General features: G+C 43.5%; 1 protein-coding gene across 3 annotated transcripts in view; it reads left to right on the top strand.

The window, feature by feature from the left end:
• Nucleotides 1-19,199, top strand: part of KIAA0930 (KIAA0930 ortholog) — an 88,132-nt gene that overhangs the window by 42,404 nt on the left and 26,529 nt on the right. For all 3 annotated transcript variants that reach the window (XR_008464556.1, XM_054189184.1, XM_054189183.1), the window contains exon 2: nt 1,304-1,452. Coding sequence is in view for 2 of the 3 variants with exons in the window: in XM_054189184.1 (XP_054045159.1) it covers nt 1,304-1,452 (149 nt within the window). In the remaining variant the exon portion in view is untranslated. The remainder of the gene's footprint in view (nt 1-1,303; nt 1,453-19,199) is intronic.

Raw genomic sequence — 19,199 nt, 5'->3', positions numbered from 1 at the left:
GAGAGGGAAATACACCAACCTGAATGGCAGCCGAGGGCTGGGGAGCAACGTGTGTACCAACCTGGCAGCCAATCTGTAACTTTTAGGGAAATAAACCACTGTAAAGGATAGATATTCTGGAGGACAGGTTGTCAGCTGCATGTGTGTACATAAACACACCCCTGCCAGTCTTGCTGTCTTATACGTAACACTACCATCCATCACCCATTTCAGGTTTTTGCTGTTTCTCAGCAATGTAATTTATTTTTTAGTGTTTCTCTCTTCACAAGTTTTAAAACAGCTAGGCTCTGGCTAACAGCCGCAGTTATCTTTCAGCAGGGCTTTGGGGAGGGGATGCGATTACTCCATCAAGGAGCCTCCAGTAGGACTGAGGAGCAGTGGAGAAATTCAGCTCCTTTATCACCAGGCACAGTAGTGCCTTCACTCCTTGTCTGTATAAATTGTGGTCTTTAACAGCGTGCAAGCGTTACGGCACAGAAGATGCAGCACCTTTTGCTGTTTTTTACAGTTAAGTGCTTTGAAGAGTTTTTCAAAATGTGATGTCACCTCTGCTGTGCCTCCTTTTCCTGGTGAGAAGCCAACTGCCTTGCTATTGCTGATGTAATTTGTCTCTTTGAACAAAACTTTGTTGCATCTTCCTCCTCTCATTTTTCCCCTTCTCCCCCTGCTTTTTCTTGTTTAATTGGGATTTGGGACTTCAACATTCCTCATTTCCTTCAGGGAGAGCTGGGTTTTGTTCCTTGACAGAGAAAGGGTGAACTACAGTCGCCCCTGCATGGGTACGTTTTTGTTCCTGTGTATTGATTTAAGGAAGGTATCAGCTGCTTGTTTCTGAAGGATTGGCTATACTCCTTGAGAGCATATAATAAACCTTTTGGCAGCTGGTGGCTTGATGTCATTAGCTGGAGCATATATTGGCACTACATGCCTTTGAAATTACTCCTTGAGTGCTTCTTTGGTGTACTGTCACTCAGTGCGCCAGTGCTGTCCTTCTCCATGGCACAGGCATAGCCAGGGTGTACTCATGGGCCCTGATTTGCATTTCTTTTGCACAGGGGCAGATTGGTTGCCAGAAGGTGGTTTCGTTTGATGATGGCCAAAGATGGGCTGTGAGTTTGTGTGGAATGGTGGCTGTGCTGTACACAGTAGAAAAACTTACTCTGAGCTGTGCAGGAATATTTCTGCTGCCATTGGGCTCGACTGCACCATATGTAGCAAAGACTTCAGATGTCATGTTAAGCGCAATCAAATGTGACATGATAATTCCACAACTCTTATTTCTCCTTTTTTTAATGCCTCTTAGGGTGTTTCAAAGATGACCGTATTGTGTTCTGGACTTGGATGTTTTCAACGTATTTTATGGAGAAATGGGCCCCCCGGCAAGATGATATGCTCTTCTATGTCCGTCGAAAACTGTCCTATGTCAGTGGTGATAGTACTGAGGGGAAAAAGGTGAGTAATGATATATTTTAACTGGGGAAATTTAAGGTAACATGGGATTTGGTGTTCTGGAGTACCTGACAGATCTGAAGAACTACAAACCAAGGATAAGGAGTCTCCAGCTCTGCCCACCACAAGAAGTTATGCAAAATTGGCCCATAGAGAAATACTGTAGTTGATACTGTGAACATCAATAGTAGCATAAGTGAGCTTCACTGTCACAGGAAGGAGATCGGAGAGTTTGCATGCTTTTTTGGGTAGCTTTTATGTTGGTCAGCCTGCATTTAGGAGGAAAGAGAGGACATCATGATGATTTTTGGTTTGCTTTTCAATTATGATACTTTATAAATTGAAAGTTTAAATCTATAGAAAGGGAGAAATAAAAGAGGAGGAAGATGGTCACGCTGGTATTTCTAGAAGAACCCTTCCTGAGATACCAGAGGATCAGGAATGAACACCTATTGGGTACTCCATAGCAGAGCACGTGCAGTCTCCAGGAGCTGGGATACAGCAGTGACAAGCACTGGAGAAACGCCTGTATTCTCATCATCTACATCTAAGACAATATGCCCTCCTATAGAAGTACTGTTTCTTGGAAACACATAATCAGGTAGCCTAGCGCTGCTGCACAGGTATTTTCCCATCAGAGACTGGAGAAACTTCTAAGATAAAAACGGCCATGAAATGCTGAGTTGGTGGAAACAGAAGCAAGAGAAATGCTGGTTTTATTGGGAACTAAGGAGATGGCTGCAGAGGATCAAAAGCAGGAAGATAAATGGAGGAAGAAAAGACTGGGATTAACTTCCTAACACACATAAATAATTTACACTGTTGTTGAATCACAGATATATGCACATGGTGTATATGGGAGTATTTTCAACCAGGTATACCAGAGTTCTCTGGGTTTAAATATGGTGACATAAAGAACCATAGTTGTCAAGTCCCTTGAGAAAAGGATACCAGAAGATTTTCCTACGTTTTTCTTGGAGATACAGGAAATGGGTAGAATTATCTTCTCTCTTCTCTTGAGCCCTCCAAGTTCCATCCTGAAAGCCACTACAGAGAAAGATGGCAAAATATTGTTCTTTCTCTGTCAGGTTAGTGGTTTAGTAGTCTTTGGCCAGTGCACTTGGAGCTTTAAGACTTTTGAAGGAAACTTTCATCTTAATCGTTGTTTAAATGACTGAAAATGCATTACTGTTCCACATCAAACAGTATCGTGGCTTTGTTTAGCCTAATAAAAGCAAGGGTTGTTTAACCTCTTGTCCTTCCCAACAAGGAAGGTGAACCTCAGAGGAAGCCTGGTCACTTAGATTTATTCACAGACCTCTGATCAATCTCTGTTTAACTTACCGGTTTAAAGTGTTTGAATGTCTCATGGAGAGGAGACAGTGAAATAAGCCCTTGCATTTGCTCTCAGAGCTTTATTTAAGCTTCCTAAAAGCATCATAAATAATTTTTATTTGTGAGTGGTTTTCGTAAGTGGTAGTTATTAGAAAATCAGCATTAGGGAATTGCTTGCTGTAACAACTAAGATGGGGAGTGTGCCTTATAGCACACACAGTATTTTATAACTCCCCCTTGACTGTTTTGCTCAGCCTTCGAGAAATGAACCTTTCTTGTGACTTTGAAGTACTTCAGATGCTTTGCAAGACTTCATAGTTTGATGGTTCTTTGGTATCTGTGCGGCTCTCCTCCTGTTTGATTTTAGCTGACTTCTCTGCAGTTCCAACTCCTTTTGTATCTAATTTTGAGCCTGTCCTGTGCAGTGAGACACCGAACAACTACTCCTACTCTTTGAATTATGACTAGACAAGTTTTTATTTTCCCATGTAGTTTTGACCATTCTTTCTTGAAATATGGATGTCAAAATATCAAAGTCATATCATTAAAAGTGGAAAAAGCTAGAGATTGATATTTATAGAAGTCAAATGTAACTTCAGATGTCCCCTGCCGCACACCAAACTGTGTGGTCTCATTTACATCCCCAGAGGTAGACTGAAAAGGCAGATGAAGTGGAGGGGACCATGGGATATGAAGGGCTAGAACTGGATCTGCATTGTTGAATCCTGCCTTGTGCCCAGGCTGTCCCGAATGATCTGGTGATGATTTTCCCTATGGACCACGCAGAAGTTGACTGTTAAGTAACTGTAGAACCATGGAATCATAAAATGGTTAGAGTTGGAAGGGACCTTAAAGATCATGTAGTTCCACCCGCCCTGCCATGGGCAGGGACACCTCCCACTAGACCAGGCTGCTCAAAGCCCCATCCAGCCTGGCCTTGAACACTTCCAGGGATGGGGCATCCACAGCTTCTCTGGTCAGCCTGTTCCATGTTCCAGTGCCTCACCACTCCCAGAGTAAAGAATTTCTTCGTGATATCTAATATAAATCTCCCCTCTTTCAGTTTAAAACCATTACCCCTCGTCCTATTGCTACACTCCCTGATAGGCTCCCTCGCCACTTTTCTGTAAGCACCCTTTTGGTCATGGAAGGCTGCTATAAGGTCTCCCTGGTGCCTTTTCCAGGCTGAACAACCCCAACTCTCTCAGCCTGTTGTCATAGGAGAGTTGCTCCAGCCCTCTGACCATCTTCATGGCCCTCCTATTGACTTGTTCCAACAAGTCCATGTCCTTCTTTTGTTGAGGACTCCAGAGCTGGACGCAGTACTCCAGGTGGGGTCTCACAAGAGTGGAGTAGAGGGGAAGAATCACCTCCCTTGACCTGCTGGCCGCGCTGCTTTTGATGCAGCCCAGGATGCAGTTGGCCTTCTGGGCTGCAAGTGCACATTGATGACTCATGTTGAGCTTCTCATCTGTCAACACCCCCAAGTCCTTCTCGTCAGGGCTGCTCTCAATCCATTCTCTGCCCAGCCTGTATTTGTGCTTGGGATTACCCCAACCCATCTGTAGGACCTTGTACTTGACCTCGTTCAACTTCATGAGGTTTGCATGGGCCCACCTCAAGTTTTTCAAGGTCCCTGTGGACGGCATCTCTTCCCCCCGGTGTGTTGAGCACGCCGCACAGCTTGGTGCTGCTGTCAAAGTTGCTGAGGGTGCGCTCAATCCCACTGTCCATGTCAAGATGCTAAACACTACCACTTCCAGTACTGACCCCTGAGGAATGCTACTCATCACTGGTTGCCACTTGGGCATCAAGCCATTGACCACAACTCTTTGAGTGCGGCCATCCAGCCAGTTCCTTATCCACCAAGTGGTCCATCCATCAAATCCATGCCTTTCCAATTTAGAGACTGGGATGTCATGCCAGACAGCGTCAAATCCTTTGCACAAGTCCAGGTAGATGATGTCAGCTGCACTTCCCTTATCCACCAATGCTGTAACACCGTTGTAGAAGGCCACCAGATTTGTCAGGCACAATTTGCCCTTAGTGAAGCCATGTTGGCTGTCACCCATCACCTCCTTATTTTCCATGGGCCTCAGCGTAGTTTCCAGGAGGATCTGTTCCATGATCTCGCCTGTCACAGAGGCGAGACTGACTGGCCTGTAGTTCCATGGGTCTTCCTTTTTCCCTTTTTAAAAATGGGCATTATGTTTCCCCTTTTCTAGTCAGCGGGAACTTTACCAGACTGCCACGACTTCTCAAACGTGATGGATAGCAGCTTAGCAACTTCATCTGCCAAGTTCCTTCAGGACCTGTGAGTGTATCTCATCAGATCCTGTGGACTTGCGCACCTTCAGGTTCCTTAGATGGTCTGCAACCTGGTCTTTTCCTACAGTGGGCAGTTCCTCATTCTCTCAGTCCCTGCCTTTGCCTTCTGCAACTTGGGCAGTGTGGCTAGAGCACTTGCCAGTGAAAATCGAGGCAAAAAAAAAGTCTTTGAGTACCTCAGCCTTCTCCATATCCCAGGTGACCAGGTCTCCTGTTTCCTTCTGCAGAGGGTGTGTGTTTTCCCTAGTCTTCCTTTTATCACTGACATACCTATACAAGCTTTTCTTGTTATCTTTGACGTTCATGACCAGATTTAATTCTATCAGGGCTTTAGCTTTCCTAACCTGATCCCTGGCTGCTCAGACAATTTCTCTGTGTTCTTCCCAGGCTGCCTGACTGTGCCTCCACCCTCTGTAGGCTTCCAGTTTGAGTTTGCCCAGGAGCTCCTTGTTCATCCATGCAGGCCTCCTGGCATTTTTGTCTGACTCCCTCTTAGTTGCGATGCATCACTCCTGAGCTTGGAGGAGCTGATCCATGAATTTTAACCAGCTTTCTTGGTCCCCTCTTCCCTCTAGGGCTTTATCCCACAGTACTCTACTGAGCAGGTCCCTGAAGAGGCCAAAGTCTGCTCTCCTGAAGTCCAGGGTAGTGAGCTTACTGCGCGCCCTCCTTGCCATCCCAAGGATCTTGAACTCCACCATTTCATGGTCACTACAGCCAAGGCTGCCTTTAAGTTTCACATTCCCCACCAGTCCCTCCTTGTTGGCGATAACAAGGTCTAGCATGGCACTTCTCGTTGGCTCCTCAATCACTTGGAAAAGGAAGTTGTCATCAGTGCATTCCAGGAACATCTTGGATTGACTATGCCCTGCTGTGTTGTCCCTCCAACAGACATGAGGGTGGTTGAAGTCCCCCATGAAGACCAGGGCTTGTGAATGTGAAGCTGTTCCTATCTCTCTATAGAGAGCCTCATGTACTTGGTCTTCCTGGTCAGGTGACCTGTAGCAAACCCACACTGTAACATCACCTGTCCCTTCCTCTGCTTTAATCCTGACCCATAAGCTCTCAGTCAACTCCCCATCCATCCCCAGCTCCATGCACTCCAGCTGATCATCGACATAGAGGATGACACCCCCTCCTTGTCTCCTCTGCCTGTCCTTCCTGAAGAGCCTGTATCCTTCACTCCAACACTCCTGTCACAGGGACCATCCCACCATGTCTCTGTGATGCCAATAAGATCATATCCCCGCAGGTGTCTGCATGTCTCTAGCTCCTCCTGTTTATTCCCTGATATACGTGTGTTTGCATAGAGGCATTTGAGTTGGGCCCCCAGTGAAGCTATCTGAGTGGCTGGTATTCCTTTGTGCTGCACTCCAGGTGCTCTCCGGTTGACCCGCAACCCTTCCCCAGGCTCTGGGTGTCTGTTACTGGCATTGGCATCACCCTGGTAGGAATGGGATGAATTGAGGTTCCCCTTCTCCGGCAACTCTAGTTTAAAGCCCTCTTCATGAGCTTGGTAAGCCTCTGGCTAAAGATACTCTTCCCCTTCTCTGACAGTGGACCCCATCGGGCCTCTGTTTCTCAAGTTTCTCAAAGTGAGTCCCATGGTCTAAGTAGCCAAACCCTGGGCTGTGGCAGCAGTCCTGTAGCAATTTGTTGATTTGCCAGATTCAATTGGCCCTATCAAGCCCCCTCCCTTTGGCCGGGAGGGTTGATGAAAAAACTACCTGTGCCTCAGAGTTCCTGACTGCTGCTCCCAGGGCTCTATAATCCTTCTTGATATTCTACAGGCTGCTGAAGAATTTGGTCTCTTTGTAGCTTGGGTATATAGTGAAGATACACACTATGTTGTACATAGTGTGTAAATACATATACACACTATATATTTGCTCTGCAATTGCCTGGCTGTTGTAGGCTGTGACTGAAGAATGCTGGCTGAGATGTGTGAGGTGAATTGTTGTGCTATGACATCTCAGAGCACTAGTTTATATTCATGAAAATAAGATCTGCACAGCTTTGAGCACAGCAATCTCCTGTGGGACTGATGAAAATGTCAACAAAACTGGACTGAGAGGGGAGGGGCTGTTTGTCTGAACGCTAACAACGGTGATGTTTGTTTTCTGAGATGATGAGCTCACACGGCATGTTCGCATCATTTGCGTGCCATGGTGTGATGATTCGTGTCAAGGAGAAACAAGTGTTGAGTTGTCAAACAGTTCTCAGGTTTTGATGGCTATCCTGTGTGATTAAAAGTCATTGTGGGGTTTTTCTGTGCTTAGTGGTGCTGAAAAGTGTCAGCAGTAACATTTGATTTTAAGTTCATGTGTAATAGAGGATAAGCAGAAAAAAACCAATAGAATTAAGAGTAGAGGTTCTACTCAATTTTAAGGCTGTATGAGAAGAACTTTGGATATAGCTTAGTCACAACAGCTTGAAGTAATAAATGTCACAGTGTGGTGTATCAGTAGGTGATGATGGTAAACTTCTCTACTATCACAAACCTTATTTTAAAAGGCCCTATAAATGATCTACTTTGTAGATCCCCTGGTTTAAGCAATTTTCCATTTGCTTCTCTTTTCCACCCGACCGATTTCTAAACTGCGCATGTATGAGTGAAACACCAATTAAGCTCTTAAAATGGTCTGTGTCAGGGTAGAGCTGCCATATCGAATTCTGGGCTATATCCATTACATGGACTCTGATTCCAGAGAAGTGCCTTCAACTCTACGTTTCCTTGACATGACGCAATAATACTCTTGCAGTTCTTGCCAAGTTTTGAAGACGCAACTTCTCTTGGTGTCTTTAAGCAAAACCACAGACCCCATCCGTCAGCATCTGTGCAGGCAGGGCACTGTGGAGCATAGCTCTTCTCAAAGTTAAGGGATTTAGTAGGCTTTTTTTAAGGTAAAATCCCTTTTACTTGTTGCTCTTTATGCACCATTAAGTCAAGACTCAAAAAACCGCCTTCGCTGCTGCCTCATACACCAGCTGATGTGACCTACTGGAAAACATAAGCCCTGATCCTCACTTGCAAAGGGTCTTGTACGTTGCTAAAACCTACGGCTTTAAATGGTTAAAATGGTTGGCCTCGGGATTCTGATTTTAAAATGGTATTAGATGTAATATCTCTGGCTCTTTCCAGTGCAAAAGGCATTTATAAAGGGTTATGCTTTGTTACAGCTGCCAGCTTCTGGTCTTTCTATAGAGAGAAGCTTTACTTTCTCGTGGGACTACGGAAGATGCTAGTATGGTGTTGACGGAGACAACTGCTGAGTAGGGAAGCTAAGGTGAAACCTCAGTGATAGACCAGTAGAGCTAGGTTGTATTAACCCCTTCAGCCTTGCCATCATGCTTTGTCACCTGAAAAGGGTGATGTATTTATAGGGCAAAGCAATCAAAAAGATAAATTTAAGACACTGTTGGTATATGTTCTGAGCTTGCTTGGATTTTTGGAGTGGGTCCTGTTTTCTTCAGCATCCTATAAATGTGGAGGAGTACAGCTGCTGCCAAATGCATGGGGTAGTCATTCAGGCTGTTAAGTCTTCAGAAAGCTTAAGCTGCTGATGTTGTGGCTGCAGCTTCAGAAGCAGAACTGAGCAGGAGCCATAGTTTACACGTTTATGTGCATCTGGACGTATGACACAACAAATATTGGCTGTGTTGGGAGGCCAGTAAGTTTCCAAGGCTAAATGACTTCAGGCTCGTGACTCCCACTGAAAATCACAGGATTTTCATAGCTGAATCTCTAATTCACTGTCACCATCTGTCTGGCTGGAATATTTGACAACCTGAAGTCAGCATCTCGCAGAAAGGCAAGTTTTACGTTGCTGTCTCTGTTGTACCTTTCAGAGCAGTGGGGTGTTTTTTGATTGTTTTTGAACATTGTAAGTGAACAGGATGTCTCCAGAAGAGCTGTTTGGTATACTTCATGGCAGTTCCACATCATTGTCTGAATGCAACAGAGAAACAAATGCCCCCAAAAATGCATCTTTTTTGCCAAATAAATTCTCACCTTGTACATAGATAGTATGTGGGAACAAACAACGATTGCAGCGTGTCAAGTCAGTACAAGACAGACAGCTGTTCTGCCTCAACTTCTCCCTTGTGCTAAGTTTGTGGAGGTGTTGCAGCAAGTAGGAACAGTGGCTTCTGCAGAAGAGGACAGCATCAACATATTGCTGTCATTTTGAAACGTGAAAAAGGAACACTGGCGTTATTCGGTGGTTGTTAATGATTTTCTGTAAGGCACTCAATGTCTTAAATGCGAAGGTTTGGCTTTTCTTTTACGGTTATCCTTCTCAGAAATTCCTGGGCTTTCTCATGGTACTTGCTGATGTTTGGTTGTCTAAATGCATGCATATAAAGGAGCTGCTACTTGATAGCCTCTGCTCATGCTGCATTTTTTTTTTGCAAGACCATCTCCATTTCCTATGTGTGCTGGGACGGACTGCTTGCTGCTTGGCAAAAACGAGGAGAAGAATACTGCCACAGGTGTGACAAAAACGTCTCTTTCCCGCGCAGAACTGGATCCAGCCGCCTGTGACCTGGAATATGCTTGTGACATACCTGGCAGCTTAATGAGCCTTTGGGATGGAGATGCTTACCTATTCTGCCCTATTTCCAGAGGAAATTTGTGTCTGAGGCAAAGCGAGCATGCAGCCAAAACATCCTCAGAGCGTCACAGCCAGTAAACTCCTGACTCAGGAAGGGGTTGTGGGCTGCGAGGGCATTTTTAATGAGCTGCTTTATATTGCTTCCAGTCTCTGAAGAACTCTCCTTAAACAGTCAAATGGGCTGACAAGAAATCCAGCATCAGAAGTGAATTTAATATGCATTGCACTGAAACATGGCAGCCTGAGTCATGTGGCTGAGATGCTGCAGCAGAGAGCAACTTCATTGGGAAGAAAAGGCGCCCAGACCCAGTTCCCCCCTCTGATAGAACTGTAATGAATAATTCAGTATTGCAAATGCAGCATATCTGAGTCACTGGGGGGGGTGAGGGACAGAAGAGCACCGCTAGGCTAGGCGTCGCGCCCTGGAAAAGGTGAAAGTGTCTGCTTGGAGCTCCCTGAAAGCCTCATCAGGCTACTAGTTCAGCAGAATGCTTAGTGCGTTTGATCTATGGGTTACACGGTGCCAGCTTGCTCATTAGAGGTATGAAAATATCTATTTTCAGTGTTGAACTTAATACGCAATTGAATTGAAGCACTGGATTATCATAACCAAGTCTCTAATAACACCAGTAATTAGAACTTAAACATCTAATCTATCCACCAGGGGTTCCCCCCTCCATGTTTTTTGGTCAAGTAACCCAGTTTATGCATTTCCACGTCCAACAGAGATGGTTTGAAATACAATGATTTAGTAACATTCTGTAATCTTATTTCTCCCATGTCTTTGTCTGCTGCCTTTGTCACTGATGTAGCGTGCCTTCCCTTGTTTTGCTGACTGTATTCTGGAGGAGGCACGCTACGTGCTGCTTCAGGCACTCGTGCTTTTCTGGGGAGGAATTCGGGAAGGCAGGTAAATAACATTGCAGGAATATGCTAACAGTGGGCAACCTGTTACATCTGAAAATACTGGTTACTCTGTGGTCTGGAGCCATGTTTGATAGTGCTGAAATAGTCACTTGTTTATCTATGCTTTTAACTTTTGAAAGCTGATTTAGCAGATTTGTGGAGCATTTGAATTGGGGAATGAAAGTTGATGTAATTCACGGAGTATGAGTGTCAGGTAGCAGCTAGGATTACTTTGTCAGTGTCTCAAATACAGTGATTTCTTGCCTTGCTGGTAATGATCAGCATGTTTTAACTCACAGTCTTGTCTTGCTTAGCCACAGTCACAATCGCTTTCTTTGTGCCAGAGCTATGCTGGCGGAAAAACAGTTTCCACACCCTGTGTGTCCAGTGCTTCCCAAGTTATTGATTTTCCCTCTTTTGTTTGATGAGCATCATCAATCATTGTCTGTTCCAGTAATTTGAACGACTTGCACTTTTCTTATTTTTAATCTTTTATACCTCTTCTGCTATTGTTAGAATTGTAAAGACAGAACTAGGCTTTTTGGTTTCTTTTCACATAAGTAATTTCAATTAGGGTTGGTTTAAGCCAGCTTTTAAGTCTGTGGGTCCCGTTAGTTTTTTCTCAGTTTTATAATTTACTCGTTCTTCTTACCGCTTCAGATTCTGCTTCCTCGTGTACAATATGCAGATACTGAAAACACTTAGATGTGTAGGCTTGTTAAATCTTTTGTTTTCTATGACTGTGACTTGCTGATGCAGAAGGAATGTCTTGTGCTTGTTGAAAAGAAGAAAACTGAATATGTTTGGTAGGAATTCCTTGTGATTAAGAACTACTTTTGCAAGAGCTGCAGTTAATTTTAATGTGATTTCTAATATTCAGCTATAAACTTATGTAATAATGAAGAAAGAAAATGAGAATTCAGTGAAATGAGAATTTCAGGATATGAAAAACTAGAATTTGGCGTGTGCCTTCAAATGAGGGGGGCAAACAGTATTTTTTGCTACAGATTGGTGAAGTGCAAAGGTTACAGGAGGATGTTTTCTGTCTTTGAAGAGGGAGGAAGCTGCTGTTTCTAGCTGCCAACTGATGCTGTAGATTGCCCTGCATGCCTTTTACTCTTGTCTCATTAGAGATATACGGGGTCTGACTTCTTAAAGTTTACCATTCAGTTCAGACCTAGTCATAGACCTAAGTCTGTTCTTCCCCCAAAAGCGCACTTGGGTGGAAGGAGAGAATGCCGAAGGAGAGGTTGGGTGATGTTTGCAGTGATGCGTAACCCTGTCTGGAGGGGGTTGGAATAATGAGCAGTGTAACTAACCTTGAATTTCAGGGGCTGGACTTCACAAATTGGAGCACTTCTTGCTCTAAGGCAAACTAAAATGTTGACTTCAGGGCAGTCTTATGCCATTAAGCCGCCATCTGCAACCAGATCAATAAATGACAGGAGAAAGATTAGGTCGTAAGGAATTACAGTAGCACTGAAACCCATGTGAGTAGTGAGACTAGCTTTGCAGAACTGACTATCAAGAAGAAAGGAACTGGGAGAGAATAGAGGTTATGTGTGAGTTGACTTCGCTGTTTTCAAGATTAAACTGCAACTGCGGCTGCTCAGTGGACGGGCGATGAGTCAACTGGTTTGTGGGTACAGCCTCCTCTGTTCTCCCCAGCCTGAGCCTTTGAGCATTACTGCGCTTTAGTCTGTGGAAGGTACAACAAGAGTGTTGTGTTACGAAGCGGTGCAAGATTAGGATTTTAGCGTATCTTGCTCAGAGCTCTGTTCAAGGAACAATCTTGAGCAGGAATGCTGGAAATCTCATTCTTCAGAATCCTTAAAAGGGACGAAACAGGGCACAGACAAATACGTGGCAGGAGAATTCTCTTTAGGAATTAAGATAAATAATCCATGATGGTTTTTCTATCCTACCTTCCCTTTAGTGTCTCACAAAGCACTTCAGCACTGCAATCAATACACTCATGTGGCAAGGCACAGCAGAGCCCTGCTTTGCTCTCTTTCACCGGTGTATGGGGCTTTCCCCTAAAAGCTCTTGGTTAGCACAAGAAAAAGTTCCCAAACCATCTAGTTCATGATCATCTTATTCCTTTAAGGATTTAGGTTCTGTTTGATTGTTAGAAGGCAGAACAATCAGCCTACTCAGCTTAATAATCATAGATTCATTTTGGTTGTAAGAGACCTTTAAGATAATCAAGTCCAATTGTTAACCTAGCACTGCCAAAACCACCAATAAACAATGTCCCTCAGCATTACACCTACATGGCTTTTAAATACCCTTGGGGATGGTGACTCAGCCACTTCCCTGGGCAGCCTAGGAATGCTTGATAACCCTTTCAGTGAAGAAATTTTTCCTAATATCCAGTCTAAACCTCCTTTGGTGCAACTTGAGGCCGTTTCCTCTTGTCCTAATGCCTGTTACTTGGGAGAAGAGACTGACCGCCACCTCGCTACAGCCTCCTTTCAGGTAGCTGTAGGGAGCGATAAGGTCTCCCCTCAGCCTCCTTTTCTCCAGGCTGAACAACCTTGGTTCCCTCAGCCGCTCCTCATAAGACTTGTTCTCCAGACCCCTCACCAGCTTCGTTGCCCTTCTCTGAACCCAGTCCAGCACCTCAATGTCCTTCTTGTAGTGAGTACTGAACATGGTACTCGAGGTGGGGCCTCACCAGTGCTGAGTACAGGTACAATTACCAGAGGTACAATCACTTCCCTAGTCCTGCTGGACACACTATTTTAGTACAAGCCAGGATGCTATTGGTTTTCTTAGCCACCTGGGCATACTGCTGGCTCATATTCAGCTGGCTATCAACCAATATCCCCAGGTCCTTCTCTCTTTAAAATCCCAAAGTAACTATGAAAAGAAAACATACTTCTAGCTTTTTGCCTGATAAAAGCTGAACTTAAGTGTTTGGGAACCGTGATAAACCTTATCAAATATGGTGAAATCGCTGCCTGTTTTAAACTTTTTAACTGTTATCAATTCTCAGGAACAAAAAAATAATAGTACGTATCATGCAAATCATGCTAATGATTCTTCTTGTAACCTCTGTCTTACCCAAACATATCTGTCCAGTTTCAAATTGCAATTGGAGCCTTTAAGTGACAGAAAATATAAATTAATTTTTTATAATGCAATATTTTAATTCCTTTTATATTTTTGTACCAAATAGGAATGTTTTATACAATCAAATGTTTTCTTTTTAGCTTTCCCAGCACTCATTACCTTATTTATAATCATTAGTGTTGCTTTATATATTTCATACGTGAAGACTAATAAACCGTATTAGGTTTGTGGCTTTTAATGATAGGACTGCAAATAGGTCTATAATCCAGCAAATTATTTTGATCCAAAAGAAAAGGTCCTGTGTGGTGAATCTTCATATTAATGAATATTATATGTAATTATTCCTCTTTGGAATCTGATTATAGTTGCAGTGGTTTGCCTCGTTTTTAAACATTTTGATCTAGACTATTGTAGATACACCAGTGTCAAATTTACCTTGAGGTGTGTGTTTACAAGTAACAAATACTTGGAAAATCTTGAGGTGAAATCCCAGCTCCTCTGAAGTTGCTAAGAATTTTGCCATTCACTTCAGTGGGCAAGTATTTCATTCCCATTAAATATATAGCGTAAAATAAACTGTTCAGTGAGATGCAGAATAATATAGCCAGGCCTGTGGATATGTCTGATCTCTTGGAAAAATCCACCTCTACTAATCTTGCTTCTCTTCTCGTCTGTTGTGACTCCATTCCTGCAGTATTCCCTGGACCCCTCCAAAGTGCAGCCTCTCGTCTCCCTGCTCTGTCCCCTGTGTCCCTCCAGCAATGTCCTATGCCTTTTACCCTGTGTGATCTTTTTCTGTCCTTCCCCCCCCCCCCCCCTTTCCCTGGTTGCTACCAATGCAAAAGGTAGCTGGTGCTGTGGGTGGCTGAGAAGTGAGAAAAAGACTGAGCTTCCCTGGCCCTTCTTCAGCAGTAGTAGTAATGTGAGGGTATCTCATTGCTGATTGTCATAATGATATGATCCACGAGACCTCTGTCAGGTTTGCCTGAAGTTCACCAACACATTTGAAAGATGACTGGGAGCAGGAAGGAACTCAGTTGTAGAAGTCCCATTTTCTTAAACCAGATGTGGGATTTTTTTCCCCCATTATATGCACCATTGTGTCAGTCACCCAACAACGTTCTAAGCATATAGCTAGTTTGCTCTAAGATGATATCTGTCTGGTAATCCCACATTCACATGAGGTGATTGCTGCTGTTGTGAAGTCTTAAATAACACACAAGAGATGTGAGAGAGAGGACAGAAAGAGAAAAGACATTTTACAAGAAGTTACGAAGCTTATTTAAACTAACACAGCTTCTTCAAGATAGGAAATAATTGCAGCTGTTTTTGCAAACTAGTCTGAAAGATTTTGACTTGAATGGGTCTCCCATGTTAGGGATGAGCATGACAAAACAGAGTGAATCGTTTGTTTACGTTTCAGTTTAAAAAGCATGTTTGCTGGTAGCTGCCTCTGAACCGCCAGTGCCTGATTAGTACGGGCTGGGGTACAAATGGTGCCTGTCGCAGCAACACTTTTCATGTGTCGCCAGCCATCCTGCAACTTGAGTGATGAACGAGGATAATCCACTGCCATTCTCCAAGGCTCTTATTCCACCTGCAGACACCCTCCCATGTGCTTGCCTACGAATACATCTAGCAGTTGCAGTAAGTCTTTTGGGTTCAACGTTGAAGCTAAATGTCAGCATGGTGTTGGCAGAGGTCGGGTGTAAATGCTGCCTTTCGGATGATCTGGGCTTCAAAGCTTCTCACCTGCAGGTCATGAATGAGTAGCAGAAATTACAGTCACTCAGGATTTCTCATGCCAACAAGTGGGAATCCAAAGCCGTGAATAGATTCTCCTGGATAACTGCATCACAGAAAAGATGAGCAACTGCCATTGGGCACCAACTTGTCCCATTTAGACCTTTGAAGGAACCTCTGCAAGACACTGGAGTCTGAGATACATTCTTGCTGTCCTGATTTATCCAGAAACACTAGAAATTACAGTCAGCTTTTTAGGTCATTTACTGCTCTTTCGGTTGGTTTGGCTTTTGATTATACCAAAGTAGTTGGGGGGAGAGAATTCTTAATAGCAAAGCAAATTTTTAGAAACAGGGTGGTTTTGTCTGTAGCTGAACTTTGCATCCTGCATAAAAGAGTTTACAGTCACTTTAATGCAGTGGGCTTTGTTTCAGCTTTGTAGCTAAAGTGGGTGTCAAGTTGCCATAGCTACTGGGCATTATTCTGCCTTTATGTGGGCTCCAGAGTGCATTCTGGGAGGATCAGGTGCAACTTCTGAATAATTAATAGCATCCAGGAAAAGGGAATTGGAATTTTGTTTTGGAGGTCCTTCTTCTCATTGTCCTTTACAGTTGCTGCCACTGAAAAATTACAGTAGCCATAAACCTAAGAAGAAAGCTCTATATAACATCTGAAAGAATCTTTCTTTTTCATTTCAGTACACTGTTACATTGTTAAATACAGTTGTCCCCCTTTAAATGTTATCTTGGATAGAAATATTCTAGGCAAGACTTATAGCGTAATCTGTTGTCAATGTCATTGTCCCTTCTGCAGCTTCTCTATGTGACAGGACGGGGGAGGCACCCTTCCCATAAGGTTTCTCTGCACGCTCCAGAAAATACCAGACTCCTTTGATTTTCTTCCCGTTTAATAGAGACGGGTCTGTCGATGCTGAGCGGATGAGTGAGCAGATGGATTTTCATGGGTGACTTGGTTGGATCAGTTCATATTGTTTTATTGGGTCTATATTCTACAGTGATGCTTGGCAGCCTATTACAAAACACAAAAACACTGCTTCGTATCCGGGGCTGTGTTATTCTGACATCTCCCAGCTTGTTAAATACATGTGAGGCCAAAGTCTTTGGAGATTATAGTAGTGACCTGCATGCCGTTCGTGGTGATTTCTTGTTCTGAGAAAATGCCCTATTTCTGTGCCAAAGAGTCCTGGCAGCTCCTGGGATATTGTCTTTTCCTTCTGAAATTGCATCATGTTGTTGATAACGTTCTAGACGAGGAAGCAAGGAGTAACCTGCGTCTTGGTGGTCTGGAGGTGGGGAGCTTTTGCCCAAAGAAGCAAACGCTGCTGTAATGGCAGCTGCACGCTGTAGGGAAAGTTTGGATACTTTCTGGCAGATCAGTCTCTGTGCAGCCAGCCTTACTCCAACGAGCTGGAGGAGGTGCTAAAGCCAAAGACATTGAAAAAATTACAGCATTTGTCACACAGATTTGGGTTTCAAGCAGCAGTCTTATTTTCCATGTTTCCTTTTTTTCATGAATAAGTTCCGCCCTCTCCCCAAGATGAACAGGAATCACTGCACACAAACCCCCTTCTGGCAGTGGGAAGCTTTGGCTGGAACTGAATCTACCTTGTAATATCTGCTAATCTCAGACCTGACACCTGCTGGTAAAAATACCATAAGGCGTTCAGACCAGGGTAGAATGCTCTGCAAATCAGGGTCATGAGGCTTATTGACTTTTTTTTTTTAGATGCAGAAATCAATATAACCCATACCATTACTATTATTACCATTACCAGTGTACTAAATCAGCTTGAAACATTTGTGAGGCTGATTCAAAACTTAGGGTTGCCACATCTTTAAATTAAATAATATTCTGAAAGTTTCAAGGGGGTGTGCGTGTATTTTTTTCTTCTAGTTAACATTGTTAGGAGCAAGCCTACTGGGATTTGAAGTGTTTCAGAGCTACAGTGAAAGTAAAACACAGAAGGTGAAGCCTCTTATCATCTGCATTCTAATGGAGGTCCACTTCTACCAGAGGATCTGGATTTTCCTCTTAATGCCGTTTTTAGGACTCTTCTAAGCATTCCAGTGGCTTATCACAGCTTGATTGCTGCTTCCAAAATGGATTTTTATCAATGATAGCCTTGGTGAGATTGGTCATGGACATGATGCAGAAGTCTAAGTATATTGGGTTTTGAGAATCCATTGAACGTACTATATTTTCAGGTTACCGGAGACCTGATGTTTGGGATGGAGAATCGATGTCTTTGCATAGATTGGGTAAAAATAGGTTAGTTTCTGTGACGAAAGGAGTGAAAGATGATTGCTTACGGCCCAATGTTTGTTCCTGCTGTCTAAGCAGTTGGTTCTAGTAAAAAGCTGCTGTAGTCATAAGTTCTGTCTCCTTCACATTATAAGCTGTCTTGCTGCGCTAGTACTATTGGTGCTGTATGGAGTGTTTCAAGTTACTTGTATGCGTTCAAAAGATCCAGAAAGAAGAGGGGTTTTAGTGTTCTGCCCAGCTTGGGAGTATAACTACAATTTACATAAATTATAGTTAACTATAACTGCAATGTTAACTTTTGTCCTGGCGTTGTTTGATGGCTGGTTTTTAACATTTAGCACCACTTCTTTGTTGTACTTTAAATATTTTCTCTGACTTTTTTATTCCCCTAAGAGAAAAGTTTTATTCTGAGTGTTTGTGCTGGTAAAATGTATCTTCTTTCAGCGTCTAAATTTTATAACCAAATCCCTCGTGCTGTGTGAAGCGTGGTAGGTATCGATTACATAGCTGCTTTCATCTCAGATTCCTGAGTATCACACCTGCACAGATGGGTTCTTCTGATGCCCTGTGTCCTGGAGAACCAATGCTTCTGCTTGGAGAGGGTCTGGATGGGGTACGTGTGTGCCTGCAGACTGTCAAACAACTTCATGCTGTGGTGGTGATGCTGCTGCATGTGAAGCTGCTTAAATGGAACAAGAAAGCCCAACAGCTTGAGTTGCTGACTGAGTGCTGTTGCAGCTACATAGGTACCGATATCAAAGCTATCTGGTTTCCTACTGCTGTAGGTTTAGTTGCTAGGGTGAGGGAACAGGATGCCTCACAAAAATCCCAGCTATGTGATTAGGTGCTTAAATAAGTGCCTGTGGAATTACAAAACATTAGGTCTGCAAGAGTAAAGTGTCTAGAAAATACAGCCGTGCTATGCTGCTGGTAATAACAGTTTGCTCCATTAATGTCCATCTGGGTTACACCGTTTACTTAAAGGTACCTGAGTGCTGAAAAGAGATTGTTAAAGTGTGAGGAAGTAAAACAAGCGGCTGGCAGATAATGCCCAAGGAAAGAGCGGAACAAACTAGGACTGTGCTTGGGGGTGGATCTGAAGCATGGGAGAGAAGGACAGTAGCTCCTTTGGTCAGTGAATTTAGAAAGACCATTCAATTTGGTTAGTATTTAAGATACCATTTTGGAATTATACCTTTTTGCTACAAGGAAGACTAGTAAGAGGAAGTACTTGGATAAATGTGAGAAAGATGCTTCTAATGTTGAAAGCTACTAGGCTTTGTAATAGTTGGATGCGGTGCGTGATGGGGGCTTTTAAAACCGTGCGCTGGTGAGAACACGCTAGGGGATAATTCTGCTTTTGTAGAAGATGGACCAGTTTTTGAAATAAACTCTTTTCTTTTGCCAATTTTTCCTGATCTTTTGAACCAAACCTGTCAGTGTAAAATCCTAAAAGTCAAATTTCAG

The sequence above is a fragment of the Rissa tridactyla genome, chromosome 1 (genome assembly GCF_028500815.1).
Source record: "Rissa tridactyla isolate bRisTri1 chromosome 1, bRisTri1.patW.cur.20221130, whole genome shotgun sequence".
Taxonomy (NCBI): Eukaryota; Metazoa; Chordata; class Aves; order Charadriiformes; family Laridae; genus Rissa; species Rissa tridactyla.
Note: the sequence above shows the minus strand (reverse complement) of the source record. Positions and strands in the feature narration are given on the sequence as shown.